The sequence below is a fragment of the Corylus avellana genome, chromosome 6, assembly GCF_965113065.1.
Source record: "Corylus avellana chromosome 6, dhCorAvel1.hap1.2, whole genome shotgun sequence".
NCBI lineage: Eukaryota > Viridiplantae > Streptophyta > Magnoliopsida > Fagales > Betulaceae > Corylus > Corylus avellana.
In genome coordinates this window covers 5,929,306-5,956,718 of record NC_142495.1, presented here as the reverse complement: position 1 = coordinate 5,956,718, position 27,413 = coordinate 5,929,306, and the positions used below count along the sequence as shown (strand labels likewise).

Here is a 27,413-nt window from a genome sequence, read left to right as displayed (position 1 = left end):
CTACATTAATGCTCAACAAATTGCTGAGCACCATATATAGCTCAACAATGTATAAGTTAAATTTAAAAATAATAATAATAAAGTTAATAAAAATAAAAATAAAAAAACGAATTTGATTCTCTCTTCTCTTTAGAAATAGTGAAAAGAGGAAATAAATAATATATTTAAATAAAATAGTAAAGGTAAATAATTACAATATTGATATTAATGTATGAATTTTGTAAAATTAAAGTAGGTAGATAACATAGAAAAAAAGTATTATATTTTAAGCGTCCTTTAATTTGTCAGATGCAAGCCTATCTTAATTTCTAAAGTATAAAGCAGTAATGGAACTTGGTATATATCCTTTTGGTTTTAACTCTACTATTTAGTTGAGCCCACAGAAAAATATTTTAATTTTTCGTACGCTATGGTCTTCGTATCCTTCTTGTTTTCTCAAGAAATACTCGCACTTGGTATTTCTCTTCAGAAATCAAGGGGTGGCCGATCGAATAGGGTGCTTAAGAGATATTAGACACTTAAGAATGTTGGGTGGGTACGTATAGCATTTTTCCTTAATTTATGACTTAAAATGAGACTTGGACAAAAATGCCTCCTAGAGGCGGTTAGGGTATTTTTGTAAAATGAAAATTATTTAAAAATCTTGTCACATGCAAATTAACTTGTTAAAGTAGGGTTGAATTGAAATAGGGTCGGATGCAATTTCATACATGCAACATTCGGCTAGGGTTTTAATATTTCTAGGATTTCTATGAAACTTTCTCTAATAAAATATTTATAAGAATAATAAATAACACATTTGTGGGTTTGATCCATGCAGACTAGGTTAACCTATTTAGCGGTGCCTGTCATTTTTGATATTCAGCTCTAATTGCTTTCCATTCCAGATTAGAAAGCTGTGAAGATTTTCATACGTGCGAATATAGGTACACACCTTGTAATTAGATGGGCCGTTTCCCACTTAGTGTTCGGAATCATTCCTATTATTTCTCATTTTCTTTCTTCTATCAGATTAATGAGTGGCAAAGACCTTCCTTTGTAATTCCCTTCTCTCTTCTCCTTTATTTGAATGAAAAAATAAATAAATAAATAAATACCTATTTAGATTTGGATATGATGTTACACCAAGCTTTTGAGGCTAACATGGTGAATATCTAATGTGTTTCCCGATTAGAGAAGATGACTTTATGGGATAAACTATGCATTTTTTTATTACCTACCTCTCATTTTGTTTAAGGATTCCTCCTAAATGTAGGTCATTAGTTTATGGATGCAGAAAGGATTCCTGATTTCGAACATGTGACTCCTCTTAATTAATTACCAAGACAATAGGTCTAATGCTTGAAGTGTGGAATCAATTTGATTTCATATATATATATATATATATATTGGCATTGGGTTGGGTGGATTAGGTCATATTAAAAAATAAAAATTAAAAAAAATTAAAAAAATACCATTTCTTTTCATTTTCAACTCATTTATCATTAATTATAACTAACCCTTTTTTTTCCCTGCATGTTTTGGCCTAGGCAGATAAATCTAAATCACAATTACATCAACATTTTTTTTTAACTAATTTAGAAATATTCAATATTCGTTAACTACGTACATACTTGAGCAAAATACATTTTTTCTTCTTGCATGCTAAAAAAAAAATAAAAATGTAGAAGCCCGACAAATAACACAAACATATGTATAGTAGCTAGTTCGCCAATATATATGAATATTATTCAAGAGTTGAATAAACGTACAAAGCAAACCGCACCCTTTTATTACCAAACATATATAAGGCAATGGACGACCGATCTTCAGCTACACTCCACTCGAAGTGGAACACAGCCATGAAGAATCAGAATCCATATAATATTGCCCCCCTTCCAACCGCACCTTTATTGTCTTACATTACATACTACCATATAGCCTAACTTGAAAAACCAAAGTAGAAATTAATTAAGGAAAAACCTTGCAACGACTCCTAATTGTGACCGCCGCCATTATTAACGCGATCCTTCACCTGGAACTCGCCGGAGGGCTTCCTGGAGAGTGCGAGATGCACTCCTGGGTCATGGTGAGTGCACGAAGCGTTGTAGAGGATGGAGTTGTTGACGCCCTGTACATTGCTGTTCATGAAGGCATTCATGGGCAATGAAGTAGAAGTTTTTGCTTTCCCTTTTTGACTCTTTTGATTCCCCTCCTTGTCGCTACTGGTGTTGTAGCTTTCAGAGTCACTTCCATGGCTTTGAGTTTTACTACCGTTGCCCTTCTTGTTGTGATGTTTCTGTGGGGAATGGATTAGTTCCATGAAAGCACCTTTGTTTTCGCCGGCGATTGTTATAACCCGCATACGCATCTCCTCAGAATTATCCGAAACCTTTTTGCGGTGATGATTGCCTTTCTCTTTCTCCTTGCTTTCAACATCTTGCTCTACTCCATTACGGATAATGCTAGGCTTGTTATAATTAGTCTGGTCGCCGCCATTATGGCCACCGAGCCACGGCTTGGGCTTTTCAATTGTCTTTTGAACCAGCACGGTCTTCTGCTCAGGCTCCGTCTCGGTCGACTTCATTTGGGAAGGCGGGAGGATTAGAGGAGAGGGTGGCGGAGCAGTAGGCTTCGACTTAGATGACTGAGGTGGGGTTTCAGCAGCCGGCGGCACAAAGGTTTTCGGTGGCGGTATAGGGCTGGGAACACGAGCTGCGGCAGCGGCGGCAGCAGCTCTGGTAGCAATTGGAAAAGTTTGAACTGGAGCGGAGGGTGGCGCCGCCACCGAAGACGGGAGGAATATTGTGGCTTTCTGGACTGGACTTGTCTGCACCGACGCAGAAGGAGCGGAAGCTCTCGGAGTTGGAGATGATGGCACCGACGCAGAAGGAGCGGAAGCTCTCGGAGTTGGAGATGATGGCACCGACGCAGAAGGAGCGGAAGCTCTCGGAGTTGGAGATGATGGCACCGATGCAGAAGGAGCGGAAGCTCTCGGAGTTGGAGATGATGGGACAGAGGCGGAGGTGGCAACAAGAGGCGGCGCTGCTGTGAGAGGCGGAGCAGTAGCAGCAGGTGGTGATGTGGGCTCTTGAGCTTGAATTGGCAGAGAAGGCGCCAATGGCCTAAAGGTAGGCCGAGCTACAGCTGGGCGTGGCTCTGTGGCTGGTGCTGGGGCTGTAGCCTGAGCCTGAGCCTGAGATGGGACTGAGGCGGGTGGGCGGGCTAAGGAGGCTAAACGGAACCAAGGGCGGGTGGGTTGGTTTGCCATCACAAAGATGATTGATACCAAAAGTGACTCAAAGAGAAGTAGATTTCTTCTCTCCTGGAAGTACTAGACAAGAAACCTTGGAATGAGCACGAAATTAGATGGCTGATGTGTGTCGTTATTTATAGTTTTACAACCACGAGAATTCCAGCTCATTCGATCTAATTAAAAAAAAAAAACAAAAAAAAAGAGGATTCCAGAGGAAGAAATAAAATGAAGCATGCACAAAACACGCCCGGGAGAGAAAGAGAGACGGGAAGGAAGACAACAGATCGAGGAAGGCATCGGATTCTGCACTACAGTTGAGAAAAGTTCACAAAGGAAGGCTGGTATCCGTTGGAGTCATTTACAAGACCTTGCCTTTTCACCCCCAGATATCACTTTGCTTCCCATTCCCGATTCATTGAATTTATGCATGGAAAGAGTTTTGTTTAAGCCCAAACCAACTGTGCCATGCATTTTGAGTAAAATTAAGCTCCACTGTCTCCCTAATTGCCTGTATTTCTATAGGGTTCTTTGTTCATATATAGAGATATGGGTGTTAATTAACCATTTCCTATCATTTATTAAGAGAAAGTTTGAGTTTACCGTATAAAAGATGCATGAATTACAAAAACAAGTTTAAGACCTCTACTCTAATATTAAATGATAAATATACAATGACCCCCTCAATTAACATCCATTATTTATTTTGCCCCATAAACTGACAGGTGTGACAATACATCAAACAATCATTTTGTTGCTATTAAACCACTTTTTTGTATTTTAGTATATATATATATAAAGTCATCTAATTTGTTTTTTTAAGAAAATCAAAAAAAATTTGGAAAAAAGACAAAAAAAAAAAAAAAAATTGACTTAATTGCAACAAAATTGTAGTTTGATATATATATATATATCTAAGTGCCACACATATCAGTTTATGATATTTTTTGACAATTACTAATCATTTAATTAATATTCTATCGTCCAAGTATTTGTTAACCCAAATCGAAATTCATGACATGAGATGTATGTGTAAAAGGCGTGTGAAGAAACAAAATTCTTTTAAATCTTTCTATTGAAACGAATGTTGACTTAATGAAACCATTACTGATCGTCATGTATTATTTATGTAATTTTTGCGGTCCACATTTGATGTAAGTCGCCTCCCCTCCAGCAAGATGAATGCTTGTGCAAATTGCGGCTCTGTCTCTCCCTCACGGCTGCCGCTTTCCAGCTCAGCGTGAGCGGGCGGCATATTCAACCCTGTGCATGTAGCGGCTCTCTCTCTCTCTCTGTCAGTGCATGCATTAATTAAGATTGTTGCGAGCCGTCACTGCTCGCATTGCCTGTCTTCTTTCTGACTTTGCTTGCTGACAGAGAGAGTCAGATTCTGATGCTGTCTCTACTACTTTCTCTTTTACCTTCTCTTCAATATTGCCTCAAGAGATGCTTCAAGCCTTCAACTGCCCACCCTTTATTGTACGGGTGGTCTTTTTTTCTTTCTTTCTTTTTTATGGGGCATGCAGTCGAGTATTGGTGGAGTTTCCAATTTCCCAATTGTGACTGGATGAAACCCAAAATGTGTACCCTCCTTGTTCCAACGGAGAAGAAAAGAACCTAAGAGGTGGACCATGTTGGTCCACAGAATATCTTTCTTTTTCAATTTTCTATCACTTTACAAAAGGGTTGTGGTTTTTATTTTGATTATAAAAATGCAGGAGGAACTCCCTCTATTACACTTCATATGCTTACTTTTTAATGTCACACTTGTTATGTCTACTTTTTACTACAATATTTTACCTTTTTATGTTATTGCTACACTAAGAAATAAGCAGTTATATATATATATATATATATATATATATATAAAAGAGAGTTTATGTAGCATTTCTTTTAAAACACAACATGCCTTTGAAATCCTACGATGGTCCTCAGCATTAAATCGATCACTATTTTTACATCAAACGGCCGCAACTGTCTTGAAATCTTCTTCACTCAAATCTGGCATTTAAAGGTAGGCCAACTATAAGAATGATATAAAGTGTAAGTCCATGACTTTAGCGAGTAGTAATATATTGTAGTATAATTGAATTACTCTAAAGTTAAGGATTTGATGAGGATTGTATTATCCTTGATGAAGATTATATTAGCTTAACTTTAGGTATCGATGATTTGATGAGATTGAATCACCCTAAATTAATGAGTAATTCCTGAAGTCTCTTTTGTATTCCTCCAAAAATTATATGGCTTTTAAAATCGTTATTTGATCAAAATTCAATAATGATATATCACAATCTTAATGACGATTTTAAAATTCATATAATTTTTTAAGGGACACAAAAAAGACTTTTAGCATTACTCTAAATTAAGGAATTTGATTAAGATTATATTTTTATATGTGTAATTAAGCTCTATAAATAAAGCATTTTGTATTGTAAACTCTATCAAGAAATAAGAGTAAAATATAGTCATTTGTGCTTTATTAGGTTATAGACTAACCACCTATAATTACTTGTCTCTATTTTATTTTATTTCTGCTATTTATTTCTTTTTCCATTTAATTATTATTTTCTTCACGGCACCGGGCACAGCGACAATGATTCAGTTGGTCGGAAATTCAGACCAACCTCTACAAGTTAGTAGATTCCGATCTCTGATACATCTGCCTCCTTTGCTTCTTTCTGGACGAGTAGAAGTAAAGCTCAGATGCGCATGATTTCATCGGTCTCTTTCCTTTCTTTCCTTTGTGTTTGTTACTTAATTTGGCAACGTTCGTTGTTGGATATTTTGGGTCTTTGTTGCCCCATTACTTGGTCTATTGTTAGTCATATTGTTGACCATGACCCATCTTTTAGCTTTTGTACTATTGTTTAAAGACCAAAACCTAAGCGTTGTTTGGCGACCAACGTTGCCAAACCCAACGCAACACCAAAACTGTTTGCCATCAGAGGGAAAGCATGGGTTGACAAGATGCATTAGATATAGAGCCTTGACATAAAAGAGAGCCCAGTTTGAAAAAAATGGGTCAAGTGAAATTCATACTGTCCTCCTTACGTTTGGCCAACTAAAATCAGCACCCAACTAATGGATGACATTTTGGTAATTTTGGACAGTGGACCTTTTTGTTATTCTACTAGGAGATGGCTTGTCTCCGCCTTTATTTCCTGGCCGCCTTGTGCCCCAACCCTGCAGACGAGGTCTGCTTTCCCTCTGGTATTGTTTAAAGACCTAGGCTCGTTTAAGACTCGTTTTTTTTTTTTTTTTTTGTACTATACTATCATCACAAAATATAAAAGTACCATAGCACTACAAACATCACGAACAATGTTTAATAGTTTATGAAACCACAAACTCACCATAAATAATTTATGTCTTTTTTTTTTTTTTTTTTTTTTTTTGTACTATTCCCAGCCCAAAGCTTCGGTTTGTGATGTTAGGTTTTCATGGTCTATGTTTAGAGTTTCCATGGAAGCCTAGAAGAGTAGGAGGGAGTAACGGGATGGAGAATAAGGGGGAAAGAGGTTGACTTGGGTAGGGCGAGAAGAGGGAGCAGAGTTTAGAAAAGGTGGATTTAAATGAAACGAGAACATAGAAAGTTAGATTAATGCTTTAATTTCTAAAACCTATCTATTCTAAAGCAATTCAAAAAAGAAAGTATGCACTCTATTTTGGGAAACAAATTCTGTTGTATATATGAGACAGAACAAGATGTGCTGCCTGCAACATGTCAGGCCTTCCCAGTCATGCAGATGACGAAAACACACAACAGATCAATTGGGGAAGTGATGATTTAAAGTGAATGTTAGGAGGAATACTTTGATTAAAATAGCAGCCAACCATTCTATGGTCAAACACTAATGTCTTTTATGGCTTAATGGAATGAACATATATAATCACATCCTTCAAAGTAATTCAAAAGCTTTGAAGTTGTAGATGGCACAAGTAAAAAAAAATCAGACAAAATACAAAGAGAGCTCAGATTTGGATGGTCTGTGACTGTGAGTTCAAGGCCAGTTAGTGAACTCAAAAACTTTGAAAACTATATCGAGTCCAGTGGGGATCTGGGTGACAAAGAGTAGAACATTCACCGCATTCAATGCAATGTGAAGATTTCTAGCCGTCTCACTCCCTTTCTGCATTGGAGGTACAAGAGCCGCAGCGGCTGCCCATAGCACTGTAATGGCTGTTCACATATATCATACGACCAAAATCAATCAGGATATCCACAAATGCAGAACAGAAACCTCTGTTCTCAATTCTAAACTTTGAAGCCAATGATTTACCTGCTCCTGCAAACAAATGGGGCCCCGGAAACAGCTTTCCTGTCCTGAACCAGGTGTTCACTCCTCCAAAAATGGACTCAAACACTCCGAATCCTAACAGTATAGCCCCTGCATTGAAGTGTCTATCCCTGTAAGACCCTTTCAGCAACTCCTTCCTCTCCTGAAATTGACAAACCCCAAATGGCTTAGACCTCCTTACAGCTCACATTATACTTCTCTTTTCAAATATATAAACTATGTAACATAAGCACTAATTTCTGTGTCACAACAATAAGCAGGAAAACTTATACTCCTGCAACAAATAATCACTTTTGTTATTGTAAAGCAAAATGGCAACCAATTAACACTGGGGATTTAGACTTGAAACCCAAAGATAAAATCAAATAATTTGTCCTAATCTTGCCTCTGTAATTTGGGATAAATGGCAAATTAACATTGTCACAAGCGCACCTACCTCAGTGAGTTGCTGAATTTTGAGGTTAACCGGAGACGGCGCCGTTTCCACTGGTGTCCCATCTGGAGTAACCGGGGTAGGCTTCACCTGCTTCTTGAGCTCGTTGATTTCATTTTGCGTCGTCCGGACTCGCCGCCATTGCCAACCCAAATACCCAGCCCACAAGGTGTAGAAAAACAAACCACCCATCACGAGGGGGTGTATGAGCGCAAATGTCCTTCCCTCCAATATTCCAAACTCCCCGCCGACAGCAAGCGCTTCCTGTTTAATCACATTGAACCCAAAAAAGTTAGAAATTCAAAGTCCAAAAGCAAATAAGCTAGAACTAGAGAAGCTTAACTTGCATTTGGGTCTAGAAAGAATGGAATTGCGAGTGCTGTGAGTGGAAGAGAAGCTGATTTAAGAGCATGGATGGAATGAGGGAGGAGTATTTGTGGGTCGGTTGTTGAGTCAACGGATACATTCAATTTTGTTGGGTTGCAGGGAATTTTTAGTTTTGAGTAGCACTGGAGCGGTTTTCCAGACAGAATAGGGGGCTTGAGAAGGCTGAGTGTGGCAGCCATGCCGATTCTTCCGAGTTGTGCGCGCACTGAGCAGAAGGATCGAGAGGGCCAACCGTGCCGAAGACAAGATAAGCAGAGACGGGTTCACATTCGATTTCGTTTGCTCTCTACTGTAACGGGCCCCACCCCCTTTTTTCTCATGAAACCCGAGAGTCCAAGACTCCAGTCCACATCCACAAGGCGGCCTATACAGAGGTTTAAGTTCTTTTGGAAGAATCAGAAAAAAAATTAATAAACTTTTTGAAATGTAAAATAATTAATCAAATTTTTATTTTCAAGTTCTGTTAATATATCATTTTGAATAGATAATATGACTAATTCGTTTTATTTTTTCTGGTAAGATGGTCGATTGTAATTAAAATTTAATTAGTTTTGTACTAAAATCAACCGCATAGAGATTATAAGCTATCGGAACACATAATAAGACCGACTAAAATCAATGGCGTCTTAATACTAAATATAAAATATCAAAAAATTAGAAGTGATGAATGAAAACGAAAATGAGTCATGCTTTAGTTTAGAATCTCTTAAAGATTTTAAACATACTACGTCACTTAACTTTTTTGAATTTTTATCACTTTTGAAATATTTTTTTAAAATTTAAAAACTCTTAATTTAATATATTGGAACGTCTAATTTTTTATAATATCACATAATATTGTTAGGTTTGTCCTGTTAAATTTGGGCGTGAGCATTTCACGGGTCTTCTACAAGCTAGTAGACCTTGGGCGGAGGCCTAATTTACTCTTCCATTTGAGACGGCAGGACGTGGGCTTTAACACTAACAGTGGCAAGCAACTTGTAATGTGGGTGTGCAAGCCCAGATTTGCCAATTTTATAGTAGAATAAAGTCTACTTAATCCTTCAAACACTACGGAATAGGATCCTCTCTATTTCAAAATTCCTCAATTTCCTCCATGTAGTGCATTTTGAAGGGTATTGTTTTTAATGCACTACCATTATTAAAACTTTTGGACAACACTACCCTTCAAAATGCACTAAAAGGAGGAAATGGATGGATTTTGAAATGGAGAGGATTCTTTTCCTCAAACTACTACTCCAATGATAATCTACCTTTCAAACTATTAATTGCGACAATTTATCCCCTCCCCCCTCCAAACTACCAAAACAATGACAATGTACCCCCCCCCCCCATACTTGTAAAATGACGAAATTACCCTTATAAAAATTCAATAAGGCAAAAATACCCTTAAAATTTGAAAAAAAAAATTAATTAATTTTAGTATTTTTGTTTTTATTTTAGTTAAGGTAATTTCATCATTTTGTTAAAATTTTGGGTATATTGTCATTGTTTTGGTAGTTTATGGAGTAAATTGTCATAATTGATAGTTTGAAAAGTAGATTATCATTGAGGTGATAGTTTGAAAGGGTTAAGTAAACCTTTTATAGTTCATAGGCAAATTATAGTTGCATATTTCATTCACAAGGAATTAGGATCTTCTCCAATTTAAATGAACTGAAAAATATATAGTTAATTATACCGAATGAGTATTTTTATCATCTCAAAAAGTAAAAAGACAAAAATACTCCCCCAACCGTTCAAATGAATTTGTGAGGATCCTCACAAGTCAACAATTTTGGTTCAAATCGGTAGCAGCATAATTTCAGTATATTAGTTGATGGAGTTAATGTGAATTAGTGTTAAGCATGATACTTACAAAGCCCTAACCAAGTATAAAGTTGATGGAGACGTGCAAATTCTTGGCTACTGACTTCGGTTGAGATTAATGGCTATTCCAAGAGCCAAGAGCTACCAAAAGTCGCAGGTGCATTATTAAATTCAACAATTTCCTCTCTTTAATTAGTATATTACTTTTTAAATATTCTATTTTCAGAATAGTTAAAAATGGCAATTGCTTAAATATTATAGTTTCGATTTTTCATGCATTTTCAGCTAAATCAGCTCGGACATGTTTTCTAACATAATTAATCAAGCTATGTATACTTAAATGCGGAAAATGCTAAGTGTTTTTTTTGGTGTTTTCTTGCTATCCTCTCAACTATAATGTGGCTTTTAAAATCACCAATAGATTAAAAGTCAGTAATAATAATCTCAAATTCAACGATAATTTTAAAAGCCACATCACAGTTGGGAGAACACAAAAACACTAAAAGAACACCTATCATTTTCCTTTAAATGCTGTCTATATTTCTCAACGTTTAACCAATCCTTTCCTTTTTTCTTTTTTTCTTTTTACAAAAAAAAAAAAAAAAAAAAGTTTTTTATTTTTTATTTTTTAGTTTTATATATTTATATTTTTTATTAAGAAAAACACGTGTTATCATTTTATTGATGCCGACATATCACCTAATGGAATCATTTTAAGCTAACCACATGGATTAATTTCAGAATTATTCCTAAAAGTATGGCCAAAGAGAAAGTATTTTTAATTTAATTTTTTTTTTTTACCTTGGTTTCGTTTTGTATCACGGATGGTACCTCAATAATGGTTAAAAAGGAAATGGTACCTCCATCTAAATTACGTCCAAAAATTGACAGAAATTCATGTCAGCACCCCTAAAAAATTGACATATATCCATATATCTAATTAAAAAAAAAAAAGGATTTAAATACTAAAAACCACCCAAGGGTTTGGACACTTTATTTTTTTCCCCTAGGTTTTGATTTGTATCACAAGAGATACCTGTAATTTTAATAAAAACCAAATTAATATTTCCATCCATTGACCGTTAGTTGACTTAATGAAAGTCCACATCACTAACACGTGGACCAATTAAAATTTGACACCTGGCATAAGTGGTCACGTCATCGGTGATGACGTGGCCACCTAGTTAAAATTTTTGTTTAAAAATAAAATAAAAAATAAAAAATAAAAAATTGGGGGGTGGCCACCCCTTGGCCATTTGGGGGTGGCCTGTGCACCCCCATCCAGCCAGGCCACCTCCAAATTTTTTTTTTTTTCATCTTTTTTTTTTAAAAAAAATAAAATATAAAATATTTAATTACTGATGATGTGACCACTTTTGCATGGTATCGAATTTTAATTAGTCCATGTGTTAGTGACGTGGACTTTCATTAAATCAACTAACGGTCAATGGATTGAATGATCAATTTGGTCTTTATCAAAACCTAAGGGAGAAAAAATAAAGTGTCCAAACCCTATGAAGTTTTTTAGTATTTAACCATAAAAGAAATAATAATAATTTTTTAAAAATAAAATAAAATGCTTAAAAACATTAAAAAAATAATAATTAAAATTGAAAAGAAAATGGGATAAAAATGAAAACCGATGGAACAAAAAATAAAATTGTTAAAACGCAAGAGAGAAAAAATTTTAACCCTTAATTTAGAATGTTTAAAGCTTTACCATACATGCAAAGAGAAACGTTTTCTTTCTTTTCTTTTTCTTATTCTGTTTTTTTAGGAGAGAGACAAAATCAATGTTAGGCTACGAAGTCGGAAGCTAAGCAGAGTATGAAAGAATCCCACAATTTATCGCTTAACCTCCCCAAGATCATCACCAAAACCATCATATTCTTACCATTATATATATTTATATGGAGGTATTTAAAAGCTTTGATGAAGTCATTGCACTCTCTGGACTTGTACTTTTATATAATATAAGCCTGCTCCGGTCTACCAAAGTCTGAGTATTCCTTAACAGCCTTAACCTCCTCCCAGATAAGGCCGACATCATAGGTAGGGGTCGGTTTTGCTTTAAAAGGAAGTGAGAGATAACTCAGATAAGTTAGAAAAACATTGTTTAATTTTTCAGCTTCAAGAGCTCATGCATCTTGGACATTTTCAACTGGCACCAAAGTAAATCTGGGTAAAAGAGTTTTGAATCATGGCCTTTTAATCCAATTTTGTTTTCAGACGAGAATGGTAAGACACCACCCCAACTCAAAATTTAAAACAACTTGGCAATTGCTAATATCAAAGTAGATACACAAATTTTGAATCATTATTACATGTCAAGCATTTTTGTTGGACATGATGGTTGATTAGTTTTTTGGGAAAAATGTTACATCAGTCCGTAGTATTAGGCCATTTGACAAATAGTTCATTAAGATTTTAACAATGGTAAATTAGTTGCTATGGTGTTCTATGCGTCTGTGTGTCACATTATCATCAATAAAATGATAGACACGTGTCTTATATCAATTGAACATGCAATGCTAAATTGAACATGACATTTATCATCTTTTTTTTTTTTTTTTTTTGGCATGGTCAAATTAAGCATGGCAATTTGCCGCTGACTCAGACTCATCATACAAGACACGTATTAAATTTTTATTGCTAATAATATGGCACATTAATGATTTTCGTCAGAATTTCAAACGAAAGTTCAATGTAGAAAGTTACTTGTCATATAGATACAAGATACGTATTAATTTCTTATCGGTGATAATGTGGCACATTAATAATTTTCACAGAATTTCAAACGGAAGTTCGGTATAAAGAGTTATTTGTCACGCCAGAGAGCATAGGGATTGATTTCTTACTTTTTTAAAGCCAAAATAACTATTTATTGAAGGGTCAAATCTCATGCATGGATTGATTTAATAATCATCCCTAATCGGATATGTGAAATACATTAGTACATTACTACTAAAAGAGCCTTATATATGCAAGCATAAATATTGTATATATATATATATATATATATATATATATATATATATATATATATATATATTTTTTTTTTTTTCTAGTTGACTATATGTATTCTTAATTTCTTGTATATATTAATTGCATATACAATGAAATAAAAAGCATGTTTTTTAATAACAACTTGAAAGTTATCATTAATTAATAATTCAACTTTACTTTTCCCGTTAAATTCGACCCTTTGGATAAAACCTGGCTTCTTCCTGTATACAAGATTGTCTTCATAAAAATGTCCTTATTAAATAACATCCTGTAGGCTTTCTGCATATATATATATATATATATATATAAAACATTTTACCTGACTCATAAAAATAGCGACAGACATGATAAAGAGATAAAGGCAACTAATGATCGTGTCGCTCAATTGTCTCTTAAGGCCAAGTTCTAATAATTAATTTTGGCTCATTACCATTTTGAAGTAAATCTCTTCCAAAGTAAATAATGCTATAAATTTTTTTAGAATCATCTCAAATGTGATGTGATTTTTAAAATTACCGTTAAATTTGTGATGTGATTTATTGACTTTTAATTTATTGGTAATTTTAAAAATCACATCACAATTGAGATGAATTTAAGAAGACTTATAGCATTACTCATTTTATTGTTAATGCTTTTTAAAAAGTCCAACACTTAAAACACTAAATTATTTTTGCTTTTATATCACATCACAGTTAAAAAAACAAAACAAATATTCTTTAAAAAGTATTAACAAACTAATTCTAAAGTTTCATATAAAATGGAATAAAATTAGAAACTGTAGTTTTATCTCATACTGGCTAATCAACCATCAAAAAGATTCTTGTTAAAATAGATAAAAATAATAATTAATTAGTTGAAAATATCAGATAAACAACATAAAATATTATGAGATAAAGTTATAATATATTTCGTTACTCTCATAAAAAAAAAAATAATAATAATAAAAATAAAAATGCAAAGAAGAAAGATATAGGTGGTAGATGGCGTCCGTCCAGGTGTGGGAAGAATGCCACTATCTTGTTCGACTTTGAAACTTGATTCGTGACTCCACTAATCACTAGTAAACATTTGACTAATGCCATTGGCAATTTGGCAGGTGGTGTACGCGCTTAAAATATCGAAAAAATATTGACCGTTAAGTGATCCGTCCCACGCGGAGATATTTTCCCAGAAGAAAGAAAGAAAAAGACAGGGATAGATATTCGGATAAATATGGATAATGCAGAAACCCGGATCCATTTCAAATTTCATCTCCAGACTCTTCTTATTAATTATTATCATCTTATCTTGAACTTGGCCGGTTAGCACAAACCTTTTTTCTTTTTTTCTAATTATTATATTTCAACACTAATGTCCTCTCTCTATGTGTGTTGAAGGCTGTTATCTTTTTACCCATCCATTCTTTATCTTTGGTTTGTGGGTTTTAAAAATAAAAGTATAAACAAACAAAACACTATATAAACCGCTACTAAAAATATAAAAAGAATTTAGCTTAAAATAGTTACATCTTGCTTTTATTCTTTGATAATGTTTACAATACAGTTGATTTCTATTTATAGAAAAATTATGGTAGGTGAAGATAATATCAAAAAAAAAAAAAAAAAAAAAAACTAGAGTCTCTGGAGCTGGCAACTAGAGTTGGTGGCAGTCATGATTATAATCAACTTAAACGACTTGTCATTTTCAACAAAACTTGATTAAGGCATCTAAACGACTTATCGTACATAACAAAGAAAAATGAAGTCTCTAAATGACTTGTCATTTGGAAACAGAGAAGGTTGAAGTAGTCAACATCGCGGTAGGGCGTGGAGTCGTGCGTTTGGCACACATGACAAGGTCGGTAGAAACTTTTGGTGATGCGTGTGGGCGTGTGAGACCTCCGGCTAATTTTTATTGTGTTGTGTAGATCGATCAATGAGCTTTCGATTCATGTGACCAAAAGAATTTGCAGAACTATTAGAAATCGAAGACTGACAAAGATTTCTCACGTTAAATTCGACCACTTTAGATAAAACCTGGCTTATTCCTTAAAAGTGTCCTTTATTAAATAACATCATCCTGTAGACTTTCTACGTATATAAAAGTATAAAACATTTTACCTGAGACAAAAATGATAAACAGATAAAAGGAAACAAATGAGAGACGAGTACTGCGTCGTTCAATTGCCTCGTAAGGCCAAGCTCTACCATTTTTGAAGTGAATCGAACAAAATCTAATGTCTGATTAAAAAAAGCAGCAAAGGAACAACAAAGGTATAGGAGGTTGATGTCGTCGGTCCAAATTGTCGTTTCACAAAAACATCGGAAGTATACCACTTTCGTCGATTTTCAACTTTGAAACTTTTGACTCATCCAAGTCGTACACGCACTGTACGCGTAAAGGGGGCTTAGAATAAGTAAATTTGGCCCATTAAATCTGAGCCACAAGAAACTACTACTTTTAGTTAACTAGATTGGCTTGGTTGTCGCCTGTCACTCGTCAACAGGTCTTTATAGATATGGAAAAATATATAAAGGGATATTCAGATATTACACACTAACCCCCTAATCTATCTCAAATTGCTTCTCTACTTGTTGTTATAGCTCATTCAATCAAACAAGTAATTGGGTTTTGCTTGTTAAAATTTTTGGTTTAAGTCAAAAAAAAACAAAAATATAATGATTAATTAAAATTTTAGATAAAATAGTTATAAAATAAAAATATAATTTTTAGCATTACTCTTTTTACTTTTATATGACATCAACACACCTTTTTCAAATTAAAAACAAAAAAAAAAATTGTTCAAAAATACGTAAACAAAGAAACGGATCTTAATTTTTTATATTAGTGATGAGTGACTGGATGGTCACGTAGAAGGAGTCGTATTCAATGTTCACATTGCCTTTATATTATTATTATTATTATTATATATTAATTATAATTATATAGTCGTGCTCGTGTAGGCATCTAAAGTTTAAAAAGCGTGCTAAGGAACTCCTACTACTTTCATTAGTTGATTAGATCTCTTATTTTTTTTATTTTTTTAAACTATCATATCACCACCCTTTTTTTTAATCTCACAACATTCATAATTAAAAAAAAAAAAAAAAAAAATTCAGTGTTATTACACAAAATTAGTAAAATATTAATTTACAAAATTGGGATTAAGGTTTTTTAAACTAGTTAATTTACAAATAATTATTAGAGATTTTAAATAAGGTGGTGAACTGTATCCTGGGGTCTGCCCACCCCAGATCGAACAATATCAGTGGGGAAAAAAAAAAAAAAAAAAGGACCCGGACTATACAAGTTGATTGATCATTGATGGAATGCTAATTGAGCATCTTCTGAAGAAAATCATCTTATAATTAGTCAAAATTATTCTCTTAATATGATCAAATGCATGATTAAAGACATCATAAAGGAAAAGGAATAATAATGGTTTTGGATGCGTATCGAAATCTATTGTTTGGTGACCCGCAAATGATCCGTGGCCGACTCAAAATTCCAACCCCTCTGGCCTGGCACTCACCCAAAAAAAAAAGAAAAAAGAAAAAAGAAAAAGGAAAATAGTGCTGAGGTGGCAATGAAAATATGCAGACTGGCATGTGATGGCATATATGGAAGAATCCTTAAAGAAGAGCCAAACGCCTTAAAGAACGTAACCTAATTTAAATAGGTAAAAAAGAAAAAAGGAAAAAAGGAAAAAAGCCATCTCCGTCATGGCTGGAAAGTTTCTGGAAATGACGGAGAAATAAAAGAGATTTCATCACTCCCAACCTCTAAAAAATGGAAGCCGAAGGTCTCTTAGCCTCGTCTTCCTCTCTCCGTCTTTCTCTCTTCTCTGACGTATCCAGGTTGCCGGAAAGTAGCCAGTCTACCTATTTAATTTTGGAATAGGGATGTAGCTTTCAGATACAAATCATTCATTCCCTGTGTTCTTCCCTATGCATAATTCTTCACGCACACGTTTTCTTTCTTTAAACCTTCCCCTTTTCTTCCCCTTTTACCTTTTCTCCATCAAATCTTTTTCTCTCCTGTCGCCCACCCACAGATATGATTTCCTCTCCCAAGAACATAAAAACACCCATTAAAATTCCCTTTCCGTCCATACCTCTTTTTTAGGAAAAACAAAAACAAAAAAAAAACCCCATTTCACAAGACACCATGGTTCTGCGAAACCTGATTCTTCTCGGATTCGTAATTGTTTGTCTTCTCGTGATGATTCGGGTGCTTCTTTTCAAGACGGGGTTGATTTATATCGTGAAGAAATGGTGGAGATGGATCGAGGATTGTTTTCATGTGAACCAGTTCCTCAAAGTCCCCGAATACAACGAGAGCATGCAGGAGAATCAGCTTTATAAGAAAGTGTCGCTTTATCTTAATTCCTTGTCTACCCTCGAAGATTCCGACTTCACCAACCTAGTCACCGGGAAGAAGCCGCACGACATCGTTCTCTGCCTCGACCCCAACCAGACCGTCGAGGACAACTTTCTCGGTGCCGTCCTAACCTGGACCAACGGCGACAACGTCGAACAAAACGGTTGCAGAAGCTTCGTGTTGAAGGTCAGAAAGGCCGACAAGCGCAGAATCCTCAAGCCGTATCTCCAGCACATCCACACGGTGGCCGACGAAATCGAGCAGAGAAAGCAGCGGGACTTGAAGCTCTACCTGAATATCAAACACCCAGACGAAGACGAAGATCTTCATCATCAGCATCTTCATCGCCGCGGTGCAGGTCACGTACGGTGGAGATCCGTTCCCTTCACGCACCCTTCGACGTTCGACACTATCGCCATGGAAGACGATCTCAAAAACAAGGTGAAGTCCGACCTCGAATCCTTCCTCAAAGCCAAACAGTATTATCACCGGCTAGGCCGCGTTTGGAAGCGGAGCTTCCTCTTATACGGCCCCTCCGGGACTGGGAAGTCGAGCTTTGTGGCGGCGATGGCTAATTTCCTATCCTACGATGTCTACGATATTGATCTTTCGAAGGTTCTGAACGATTCCGATCTGAATTTTCTTTTGTTACAAACGACGAGCAAGTCTATCATTGTTATGGAAGACCTCGATCGGTTTCTGATTGAGAAATCAACGGCCGTGAGCTTGTCGGGCGTGTTGAACTTCATGGATGGGATATTAAATTCGTGCTGCGCAGAAGAGAGGGTTATGGTTTTCACGATGAATTGCAAGGATCACATTGACCCGGCTCTACTTAGACCGGGTCGTATCGATGTTCATATCCATTTTCCTCTCTGTGATTTTTTGGCGTTCAAAACTTTGGCCAATAGCTACCTGGGGGTCAAGGACCACAAGCTTTTCTCTCAGGTGGAGGAGATTTTCCAGAGCGGGTCGAGTTTGAGCCCGGCCGAGATCGGCGAGCTGATGATTGCGAACCGGAACTCGCCGAGCCGGGCTATAAAATCGGTCATCACTGCGTTGCAAACGGACGGCGATGGGAGGGGGGTCGGGAAAATCGGACCGCGGTTGGGGAATAGCGGGCCGAGGAAGTCCGTGGAGGAAGCGGGCGAAACGGGTGGGGCTTTTTGCAACGAAACGGGTCATACGGTGAAGGAGTTTCGTAAACTATACGGTTTCTTGAGATTGAAGACCAACAAGGTCTCTCATTCTCACTCGTTCGATTCGGGTTCGACGCCGAAGGACGGGTGAATGATTCTCTACACTTCGAAACGTTTCGGGACAAAAAAAAAAAAAAAACCACCGTTTCGGACGTGTCAATATTTCAATGGGGGTACCAGAATGAAATTCAGATAGGCCGGCATATCTTTTAGACGTCATCAATTGGTGCTATGATTACTTGTTCACATGCAAACACAGGCATAGTTTACTGGTGTCAGAATTTGATTGGTTGGAGCCTTTGCAGATGCCCCAATTAGAATATGATTCTATGATGTTTATTCTTCCTGAACAAAAAGTGTTTTGCCTTCATCAAATGTTTTTTGTTTTTTTTTTTTTACTTTGTTAGGTAGCCCCGTGGGAATGTATATCACAATATTTGTTTGATGGTTAATAGGATACAGTTAAATAGATGGTACATGCTCCCGTGTACAGTTGGTTCATTTTGATTATGTTTATTTTATTTTTATATTTTTCCTTTGTGAAGAAACAAATCAAGTGGGGAATGTTTTTCAATTTTATATTTAATGCCATTTTAAGCAACAACAAAAGAGTGCCAAAAGGGATCCGAGAATAGATATGATGAAACTGTTAAAGAGAAATTTATGTTGGAGTTTTTTTTTTTTTTTTTTTTTACATGTCCGCACAAGAGGGAAAATGGGATTTAAACGAATGACTTTCGCTTTATTAGGCGTGGTCTCAGCCAATTGAACTACCTCTTGAAAAATGTTGGAGTTGTTGTAAGTACATTCGTAAAGGTTTTTATTCAAATACATTTAATAATATCTTTTCTAATCTTTATGTGTATCATCTAAATTTTTTTTTTTACCAAATGGAGGATAAAACATAATAACTTAACAAAGATATACGCGAGATTGAACAATAAGATGCAATTTTTTTTTTTTCCTTTAGGAAAGAAAGAGGCATTAGGGCTCACTTGAAATTGTGATTTTATAAACAAAAAGTGTAATTTTAAACTAAATTGCAGAAAAATAAATTATTTGAGATTGTGTTTTTAATAAAGCGAGATTTGAAAACGTTCAATTGTAAAGGTTAAACAGTAATTTTAAATGTCAAACCGTAATTTTCTCAAACACTTTCAAAATTTATATTTTTAAATCGTACATTTTCAAATTGCGGTCTAAAACAGACGTAATAAAGCTGGTCACGGACAGACCACTAAAACTTTGTGATGTGTAACGTAGGAAGGTCATTTTCCGAATTTTTGGAAGGGTGCTATTTCTCTTTCTATTTGAAAAAGAAGTTCATTTTGTTGCTCTCATCATTGGTGATGATTTACTTATGGGCCTTACTGATAAAGTCGTTTTGTCTTTAGGGACAGATTCAGCCAAACTGCTTCATTTTCTTTCTCCATGTATCACAAACATGCGATTTACTCGACTTGTGCGTTTCAGTGGTTTTCCCCACTATTACCCATAGGCTGTGTTTGGTCGCAACTAGGGACACGTTTTTGTGGTCAATTCTCAAACTCAAAAATTATTAAAAATAATAAATAAAATATTTTACAAGTGGGCTTTTTTTTTTTTTGTGGTGGGTGGTTCTCAGCCATTCAAGGCTTTTTATTGCGTATGATATGGTAGAAATTAATCATTATCCCTTCTTAAATAGAGCAATTAACTACTTTCTAGTTTCTACTAACTAATAAAATTATAAAAATAGTTTTTTTTTTCAATTTTTTTAGGGTTTAAACCGGATATATTCAAATTCTGATACATATCCTAAAATAAGCAAGGAAAGACAAGTAATGCTACAAGTTTCACATGTGTCACTCTTATGTTCTTTCAATAATGATGTGGCTCTTAAAATTACCATTGAACTTGTAATTGGTCATTATTAGATTTTGATCAAATGGTAATTTTAAGAGCCACATCATTCTTAGAATGACATAAAAGGAACTTCTAGAATTATTCAGAAAAGACACATGTCGTTGCCGTGTCAAATTCACAAAAGAATTGAATTTTCGGAAAAGAAAAAAAAAAGAAAAAGAAAAAAATACCAATCTCTCTTTGTATATATATATTAGGCCGACCATCTTACCTATAATGCTGACCTTTTATGTGCAATTATTGAATCCATTTGTTGAATTCATCGAATTTGACAAACTAATTGAATTCATTGTTGTTACTATTAATATATGTCAAATTGAACAAACTAATTCTGTGAACCTTTGTATTTTCTATTAACTATATTGTTTTTTTTTTTAGATGCTACATTTATTTGAATTTAGCTAATTTCTTGCATCCAACAGTTTATAAAATGCTATCTATTGAAAAGATGGCATGTTATCAATGCAATCAAAAAAATTCTCTCAAAAAAATTCTTAATTTTTAAGAGACACTTATTCTTCAAAAAATTAAAGATAATATTTAGCTCAAAAAAAATTTATAACATAAAATACAAGATTCTAATAAAAATAAATTAAATTCTCATTTTTAATTTATCACTTAATATATGACATTTTTAAACTGTTAGGAATATATATATATACAATTTTTTTTTTTTTAATTGTAAAGGGAAAAATATAAAAAAGTTCTTCAAACTACTAGTCATTTGCAATATAACCCTCAAATGTTCAAAATGTACTAAAATAGCCCCATAAACTACCAAAATATATAAAAAATGCCACTTATTTTTTTTATATTCCTATAATACCCATATTCTTTTAATAAATAAAATAATAAAATAATTGTAAAAAAAAAAAACAAATGGCGAATAAATACAAAAAAGAAAAAATATTTGTTTTTACTAAATAAATAATTTAGGTCAACTACAGTGACTATTCATGCCGTATTAAAATAAAATCAAAGGTACGTTTTTTGAGATATTCTAGAAAAAACAATTTAGTTCTTAGAGTCAAATTCTGTTAAAAAATTGTTTTTATTCGCCCATTAATTTTACTTTAAAACGATATGAAGCAATTTATAATTTAGGCAAACTACAGTGATTAATTATTTATTTATTCTAAATTTTTTTTTATTTTTTTTTGTATTTATTCACCCATTAATTTTTTTTATATTTTTCAATAATTTTTTGGTTTTTTTTAATAATTATTTTATTATTTTATTTATTAAAAAAAATAAAGATATTAAAGGAATATAAAATAAAAAACAAAATAATCTTTTTTATACATTTCGATAATTTAAGAAGGTACTTTAGTATTTTTAGACATTAAAAAGCTAATATTGCCAACAGCTGGTAGTATATTTTTCCCAATTGTAAAAGAATCATTGTCCTCCTCTCCGTTAATTTTCCTTCACCAAGAATTAAAGTAGGACATTTAATTTTATGAGAAGTCGAATCATAGGGGGGCCCATACTGTGTGAGTCAGGCCAGCTGGTTTTGTTATCGTTAATTTAAAAGTTTAATGCCTCAGTCGGATATGGCTGACAACCGTATATTCTGCCACAGCGCCGCAGATGAGATGGACGGCTTATTCTTATTCCAAATTATTTCCATTTATTTTTGTTATATTATATAAAATTTAAAAAGTGATAGTTAGTACAATCTCATGCACACCCATGAGAGAGGAGAAACGAAAGAAAGTATGGGGTCATGATGATATGATATGATATGATATGATGCCCGGCTGTCTGTGAGATTGGTGAAAGTAACATGTCACTCGTCATCATTATTATTTTTCTCAAAAGATGGAACCCTTTTACTGCAAAGAATGAAAGGCTAAATAGTAAATTATTTTTGTGGTGGTTGTCGAAACAACCTCAGAAGTAACAACTAATCCTTCCCGCATTTAGGTTTTTGTTATTGTTTAGTGATTAAGTGTTGTAGATTCGGGTTCTCTTTATAGTTGTCACCAATCATACCTAATTCATAATTGTGTTTGGTTTGATTTTTAAGCATCTAATTTTGGTACTAATCCAACAACCCTCTACTATATTACTAGACAAACTAAAGGATATACATATATATTAAGAGGACCTTATCATAAATGAGGATGATAAGATTACTGTTTGTAAGATCTATAAATAGAGTCTTGTACGTATGTTAAGTAAAATGAGAGCGAAAAATAGCCTTTTTGACTAGAAGTGGACGTATGTATTTAACACCACGCCACTCCAAAATTTCTGTCTCTATTTTCTATTTTTTCACCCTTTTGTTTTAATTTTCTATTTTATGATAAGTTTCTTAATTGTATTTTGTTTGTGAGTTTGAATCTTAATTTCATAGTTTATCTCTTAGTTTAATTAAATAGTTCAAAAGAAGTTTTAAAGTATTATTTAAATGATTAAATATAATTAAATAGTTTATATGTAAGTTTGAGCAGACATCAAAGAGAGTGTTAAAATTTTGATTAAATAATTTAATTAACTCTTTCATATTAGTTCAAATTTTAAAAACAAATGGTGATCTAATAGTTTTCACTTTTTTTTTTTTAAAAAAAAAAAAAAAAGAAAAAGAAAAAAGAACAAACCCAATCTTGTATCTCCGAGATTAAAGAAACACTTGATGTTGATACTTAAAGATGATCTATTCTACCTAGACTACCTTATTTGTATGGAATATAATATTATTTGCCGACAAATTAGGTTATTTGAGGGTTCTACTCTGTTTCCTTAACATGCTTCAAAAAAGCATGGAGGCATGTTTTTGCACTATAGCCTAAAGTCACACTAAGAATGTTGTATTATTTTAGGGGGGGAAACTGAAAAGCCTGTCTAGAAATATTCTGTCTGGAAATTATATTATTTCTGAGGTTCCATCTATGTCAAAAATATCCTACAGATAAATTTTAAGAACATCTGTATTTATATAAGAGTTAGTTTTTCACTTTAAAATAAATTAAAAAAACAACTACTAAAATTGACCGAGCAACTACTACAAACTTTGTGCATATATTATAAAGATGACAAAAAAGAAGAATTAGTGAATTACCATTGACAGGGATTGGCCCCTTTTTTTGGGGGAGGGTGGCCATGTAACATGTCTATGGCTAAAGGTCAATTTTTGACATGATTGATGAAGTTGATTAAGGTTGATTTATATAATTTTATATCTATGCCTTAGAATGACTAACATTTAAGACTAACAATTTTTTATATGACCCACGAGCTTGACAGGAACCCAACCCAAAATTAAATAAATCGGATTAAAATTGACCAATCTTATACCCATGTTTTAATACGGCTGAAATAGGAGAACTTTGTTCTCTCTTCCCCCCCGCACCTTTTCTTTTTGCTTATTTCTCTTTTGTTAGAAGCTCTAGCTCCACCGCTCCGAGTGTGCAGTCCTCCATTTATGCTGTGTCCTTTTCCGGTGTTGATGGGGCTCTTGGATCGAACTGTTTAAAACTCGATCTACGTCCCTCTGTCAAACCCACCTCGACATGAGCCCATCATCCGCGCACACGGGTCCCACCTGCTTTCCAACGGCACCTGCCGCTTCTAATTCCGGCCCCCCACGATAGACCATGACTCGCACGCACCTGCGCGTGATTTTTTCATGCTCTAGCCAGAATCTTTAGGCGGCCTCCAGTGGTGTTTGTGAGCTCTTGTGATTTTTCTTTATTTTTCCTGTATATTATGGTCATGGCCTTTTGGGGTGAGAATGTAAATAATTTCTTGCCTTGCGAGTTGAGGAGGATGAGTTATGGGGTTTTTGCTCCATGGGCCGAGAAATATGAGCTATCTATGCATTGAGTTGAGTCTGTCTAAAACAGATCTATTGTTACAACTGAAGATTAATCATGAGTTAACAGAAAATTAGTCATAAATAAATCTTAAATGTTTTTCCCTTAAAAAAAAAAAAAAAAATTACGGTTGAAACCCAACATGTGAATCCGAATTACTACCGTCAAAACATTAGCTCAGGCTGGCCGAAACGACTGCTTTAAACTCTAGGATGAGCTTTTGATATCCGGCCCATCTAGCAGCCAGCATTTTTACTAAGGAATCTCTAAAAAAAATGAAAAAAAGAAATAGAAATTTAACTATATAAATCCAATTCCAAGAATATACCAAATTCAATCATATTCAAATTTGTATATTCTATTAAAACCTAGAAGGATGCTTCTAAGTTCTTTCAACAAGAACATAAAGATATAAATAAATAGCTCAAATTCATGATTTTCTTTCTTTCTAACAAGAGCATGCAGACAATTTCTTCATCTCACTAATTTCCAATTCAGCCCCCGAAATAATATCAATCTTGGATCCTTTGAGCGCCGCGGCATCACCACCGTTGGATTTTGCAATGCCACGTTCCAAAGTCTTTTTAGAAACCACACCGTAAATTTCCTCGAGTAGCCTGAAAAACGCAGTGTCCACGTTGTCGCCGCTGAGGGCCGATGTCTCAGAGAAGAAGAGGCCCTGATTCTCTGCAAACTCAATAGCATCTTCCGTGGGCACGGCCCTCAGGTCCACAAGATCTGCTTTGTTCCCAATCAGTGTGATCACGATGGAATTATCGGCGTGGGCCCGGAGCTCCTCCACCCACCTTGCCACATGATCAAAGCTGGGCCTCTTGGTAATGTCGTACACCAGCATGGCCCCTAGTGCTCCCCTATAGTACGCACTTGTCACGGCACGGTACCTATGAATTATTGGTACAAAAAGATTACAAATTCATGTTCCATGGAAAAACACATTAATTAAAACCTGTTTAAATTGTCAAACTCATGCCAAACCCCAAGTATGGCCGACAACTTTTATCACGATTTATCACACAAATCCAACATGAAATTAAAAGAGTTTAAGTCGAGGAGTCTGATTCGTTTAATTAAATAAGTCGAGTTACAATTAACCTATATAATCTTATACTTATATCTCGATAAGCCTCACGAACTCAGTATAAAATTAGAGGGTTAAAAACCTTAGGGTTGAAGAGTTTAATCCGAACCCGACACTCGAACACAAATTGTCATCCTACCCCAAGTAGTCAATTATTGCATTATTTATTTCAAAATCTGTTAATATTCTGTAAAAATCTGAGAGAAAAAAAAAAAATTCAAAATCAATTTTATTGCATTTCTCTATCATTTCTTGGCCTAAAACGTGAAGCATGCACCAAACTTTAAAATGTGGAGTTGGTTTCAGCATCCGCCACCCGGCCCATCCGGGTTGAATTCATGTAAAGTACATATTTTAAAGAGAAATGTTATTACAAGCATTTAATACTCATCTACACTTTTCTTGCCAATTACACGCTGACACTTGTCAAAAGTAGTAAAAAAACAAATGTCTACTATTTTTCTACTGACATTATTGAAAAATCCTCACACACATACCACTTACTGATCGAGTGTAAGTGTAACTATGGCTACCCTTCTAGATAATAATTATGGTATCCAAATTTAGCACAATAATACTAAATTTCCCAATATTTGATGGAGAATTAATGCAAAAAAATCACCTTTTATTTCATAATTATCTCAAATGATGTAACAATTTCAACTAACCTTTGACTAAATCTTGTCATATATATATATATATATATGATCAGTGCCTCCATTATCATTCAAATTCAAACTCTCAGAAGCAGAGAAAAGACAGAAAAAGAAGAAAAAGAAATGGTAGAATTTGTGGGCGGGAGAGAGAATTGAACCTTTCTTGGCCAGCAGTATCCCAGATCTGGGCCTTGATGACTTTGCCCTTAATGGTGACAGTCCTGGTTTGGAACTCAACCCCAATAGTTGACTTGGAGTCAATGCAGAACTCGTTCTTAGCAAACCTGGAGAGGAGCTGACTCTTCCCCACCGCCGAGTCTCCGATCACCACCACCTTGAACACATAATCTATCTTCTCCGCCACACTCTCTTGGTAGCTCTCCGTCTCATCAACCCCACTCATTTCTTGATTCATTTCAATGCAGTAACCACTACTGTGCTTCAAACTTGGTCTTCGTCTTTTTGAAGCAGAAGGGTAAGAGGAAAAAGATTGAAAAGATGAGGCAGAGGCAGATAGGGCTTGGGTTCTTCTCAAGGGGCAGTGATGAAAAAGAGAGCTAGGTATGAAATTTGGTCTTGTCTTTGTCTTCCCTTTAATGCTTTATCACAGTGGATGTACCATGCATTATTTATTTATTTTATTTTATTTTATATATAGTAAGATTTGAGGCTGATTTTGGGCTCACACTGTCTGCCAGAAGCTGTAGTAGGTTTGGATTAGGAATGGGGATTTCTTGTTTTTCTAAGCAAATACAGGTAGAGGGAGAAGGGAACAACTAAAGTCAAAAGAAAAAAAAAGAAATATGGGTGGAGTAGACTCATAAAGATAAATGCTATACACATTGTGGTTATCATATTTTTAAGTGAATACTTTTTAAAGTGATCGCGATAATTACAATTGAATCGTGTTCCATTCAAAATTTAATGGTGCTTTTCTACTACTACGTAAGAAAGTATACATCTGAGAGTATGTGTGACATTTCTAGCCTCAAAAGACCCTAAAACAATCAATATAGTGCAATAAAAGCTTAAAATCTATTAAAAATGAGTAAAATAAATGGTCCGATCCATTAGATTTTTAGCCCACCGACTAAGAAAATGGTGAATCTGCCTTCAACAATGCCTACAGCAGCAACAAGCATATTTGAGAACCATAGAAAGTAGAGAGGCCAAAGACAAGGCACCGACAATGGTGGGGCTTGGCACCGT

The 27,413-nt window shown here is 34.7% G+C and overlaps 4 protein-coding genes across 4 annotated transcripts; 1 reads left to right on the top strand and 3 right to left on the bottom strand.

Moving 5' to 3' along the window:
* Positions 1 to 1,696: 1,696 nt before the first annotated feature.
* On the bottom strand, positions 1,697 to 3,320 carry LOC132187703 (serine/arginine repetitive matrix protein). The gene has a single exon (XM_059602107.2). It carries the CDS (start codon positions 3,248 to 3,250, stop codon positions 1,976 to 1,978), a length of 1,275 nt encoding a protein of 424 aa, XP_059458090.2. The 5' UTR covers positions 3,251 to 3,320; the 3' UTR covers positions 1,697 to 1,975.
* Positions 3,321 to 7,021: 3,701 nt separating this feature from the next.
* On the bottom strand, positions 7,022 to 8,655 carry LOC132187354 (plant/protein). Its single transcript, XM_059601645.2, has 4 exons — positions 8,314 to 8,655; positions 7,970 to 8,230; positions 7,516 to 7,675; positions 7,022 to 7,415 (listed from the first exon to the last, which is right to left on the bottom strand). Exons 1-4 carry the CDS (start codon positions 8,530 to 8,532, stop codon positions 7,237 to 7,239), a joined length of 819 nt encoding a protein of 272 aa, XP_059457628.2. The 5' UTR covers positions 8,533 to 8,655; the 3' UTR covers positions 7,022 to 7,236.
* An 8,107-nt stretch (positions 8,656 to 16,762) lies between these two features.
* On the top strand, positions 16,763 to 19,227 carry LOC132188530 (P-loop containing nucleoside triphosphate hydrolases superfamily protein). Its single transcript, XM_059603014.2, has one exon. It carries the CDS (start codon positions 17,315 to 17,317, stop codon positions 18,815 to 18,817), a length of 1,503 nt encoding a protein of 500 aa, XP_059458997.2. The 5' UTR covers positions 16,763 to 17,314; the 3' UTR covers positions 18,818 to 19,227.
* Positions 19,228 to 24,772: 5,545 nt separating this feature from the next.
* On the bottom strand, positions 24,773 to 26,948 carry RABA3 (RAB GTPase homolog A3). The gene is made up of 2 exons (XM_059600638.2): positions 26,363 to 26,948; positions 24,773 to 25,351 (listed from the first exon to the last, which is right to left on the bottom strand). Exons 1-2 carry the CDS (start codon positions 26,617 to 26,619, stop codon positions 24,898 to 24,900), a joined length of 711 nt encoding a protein of 236 aa, XP_059456621.2. The 5' UTR covers positions 26,620 to 26,948; the 3' UTR covers positions 24,773 to 24,897.
* Between the last annotated feature and the right edge of the window lie 465 nt (positions 26,949 to 27,413).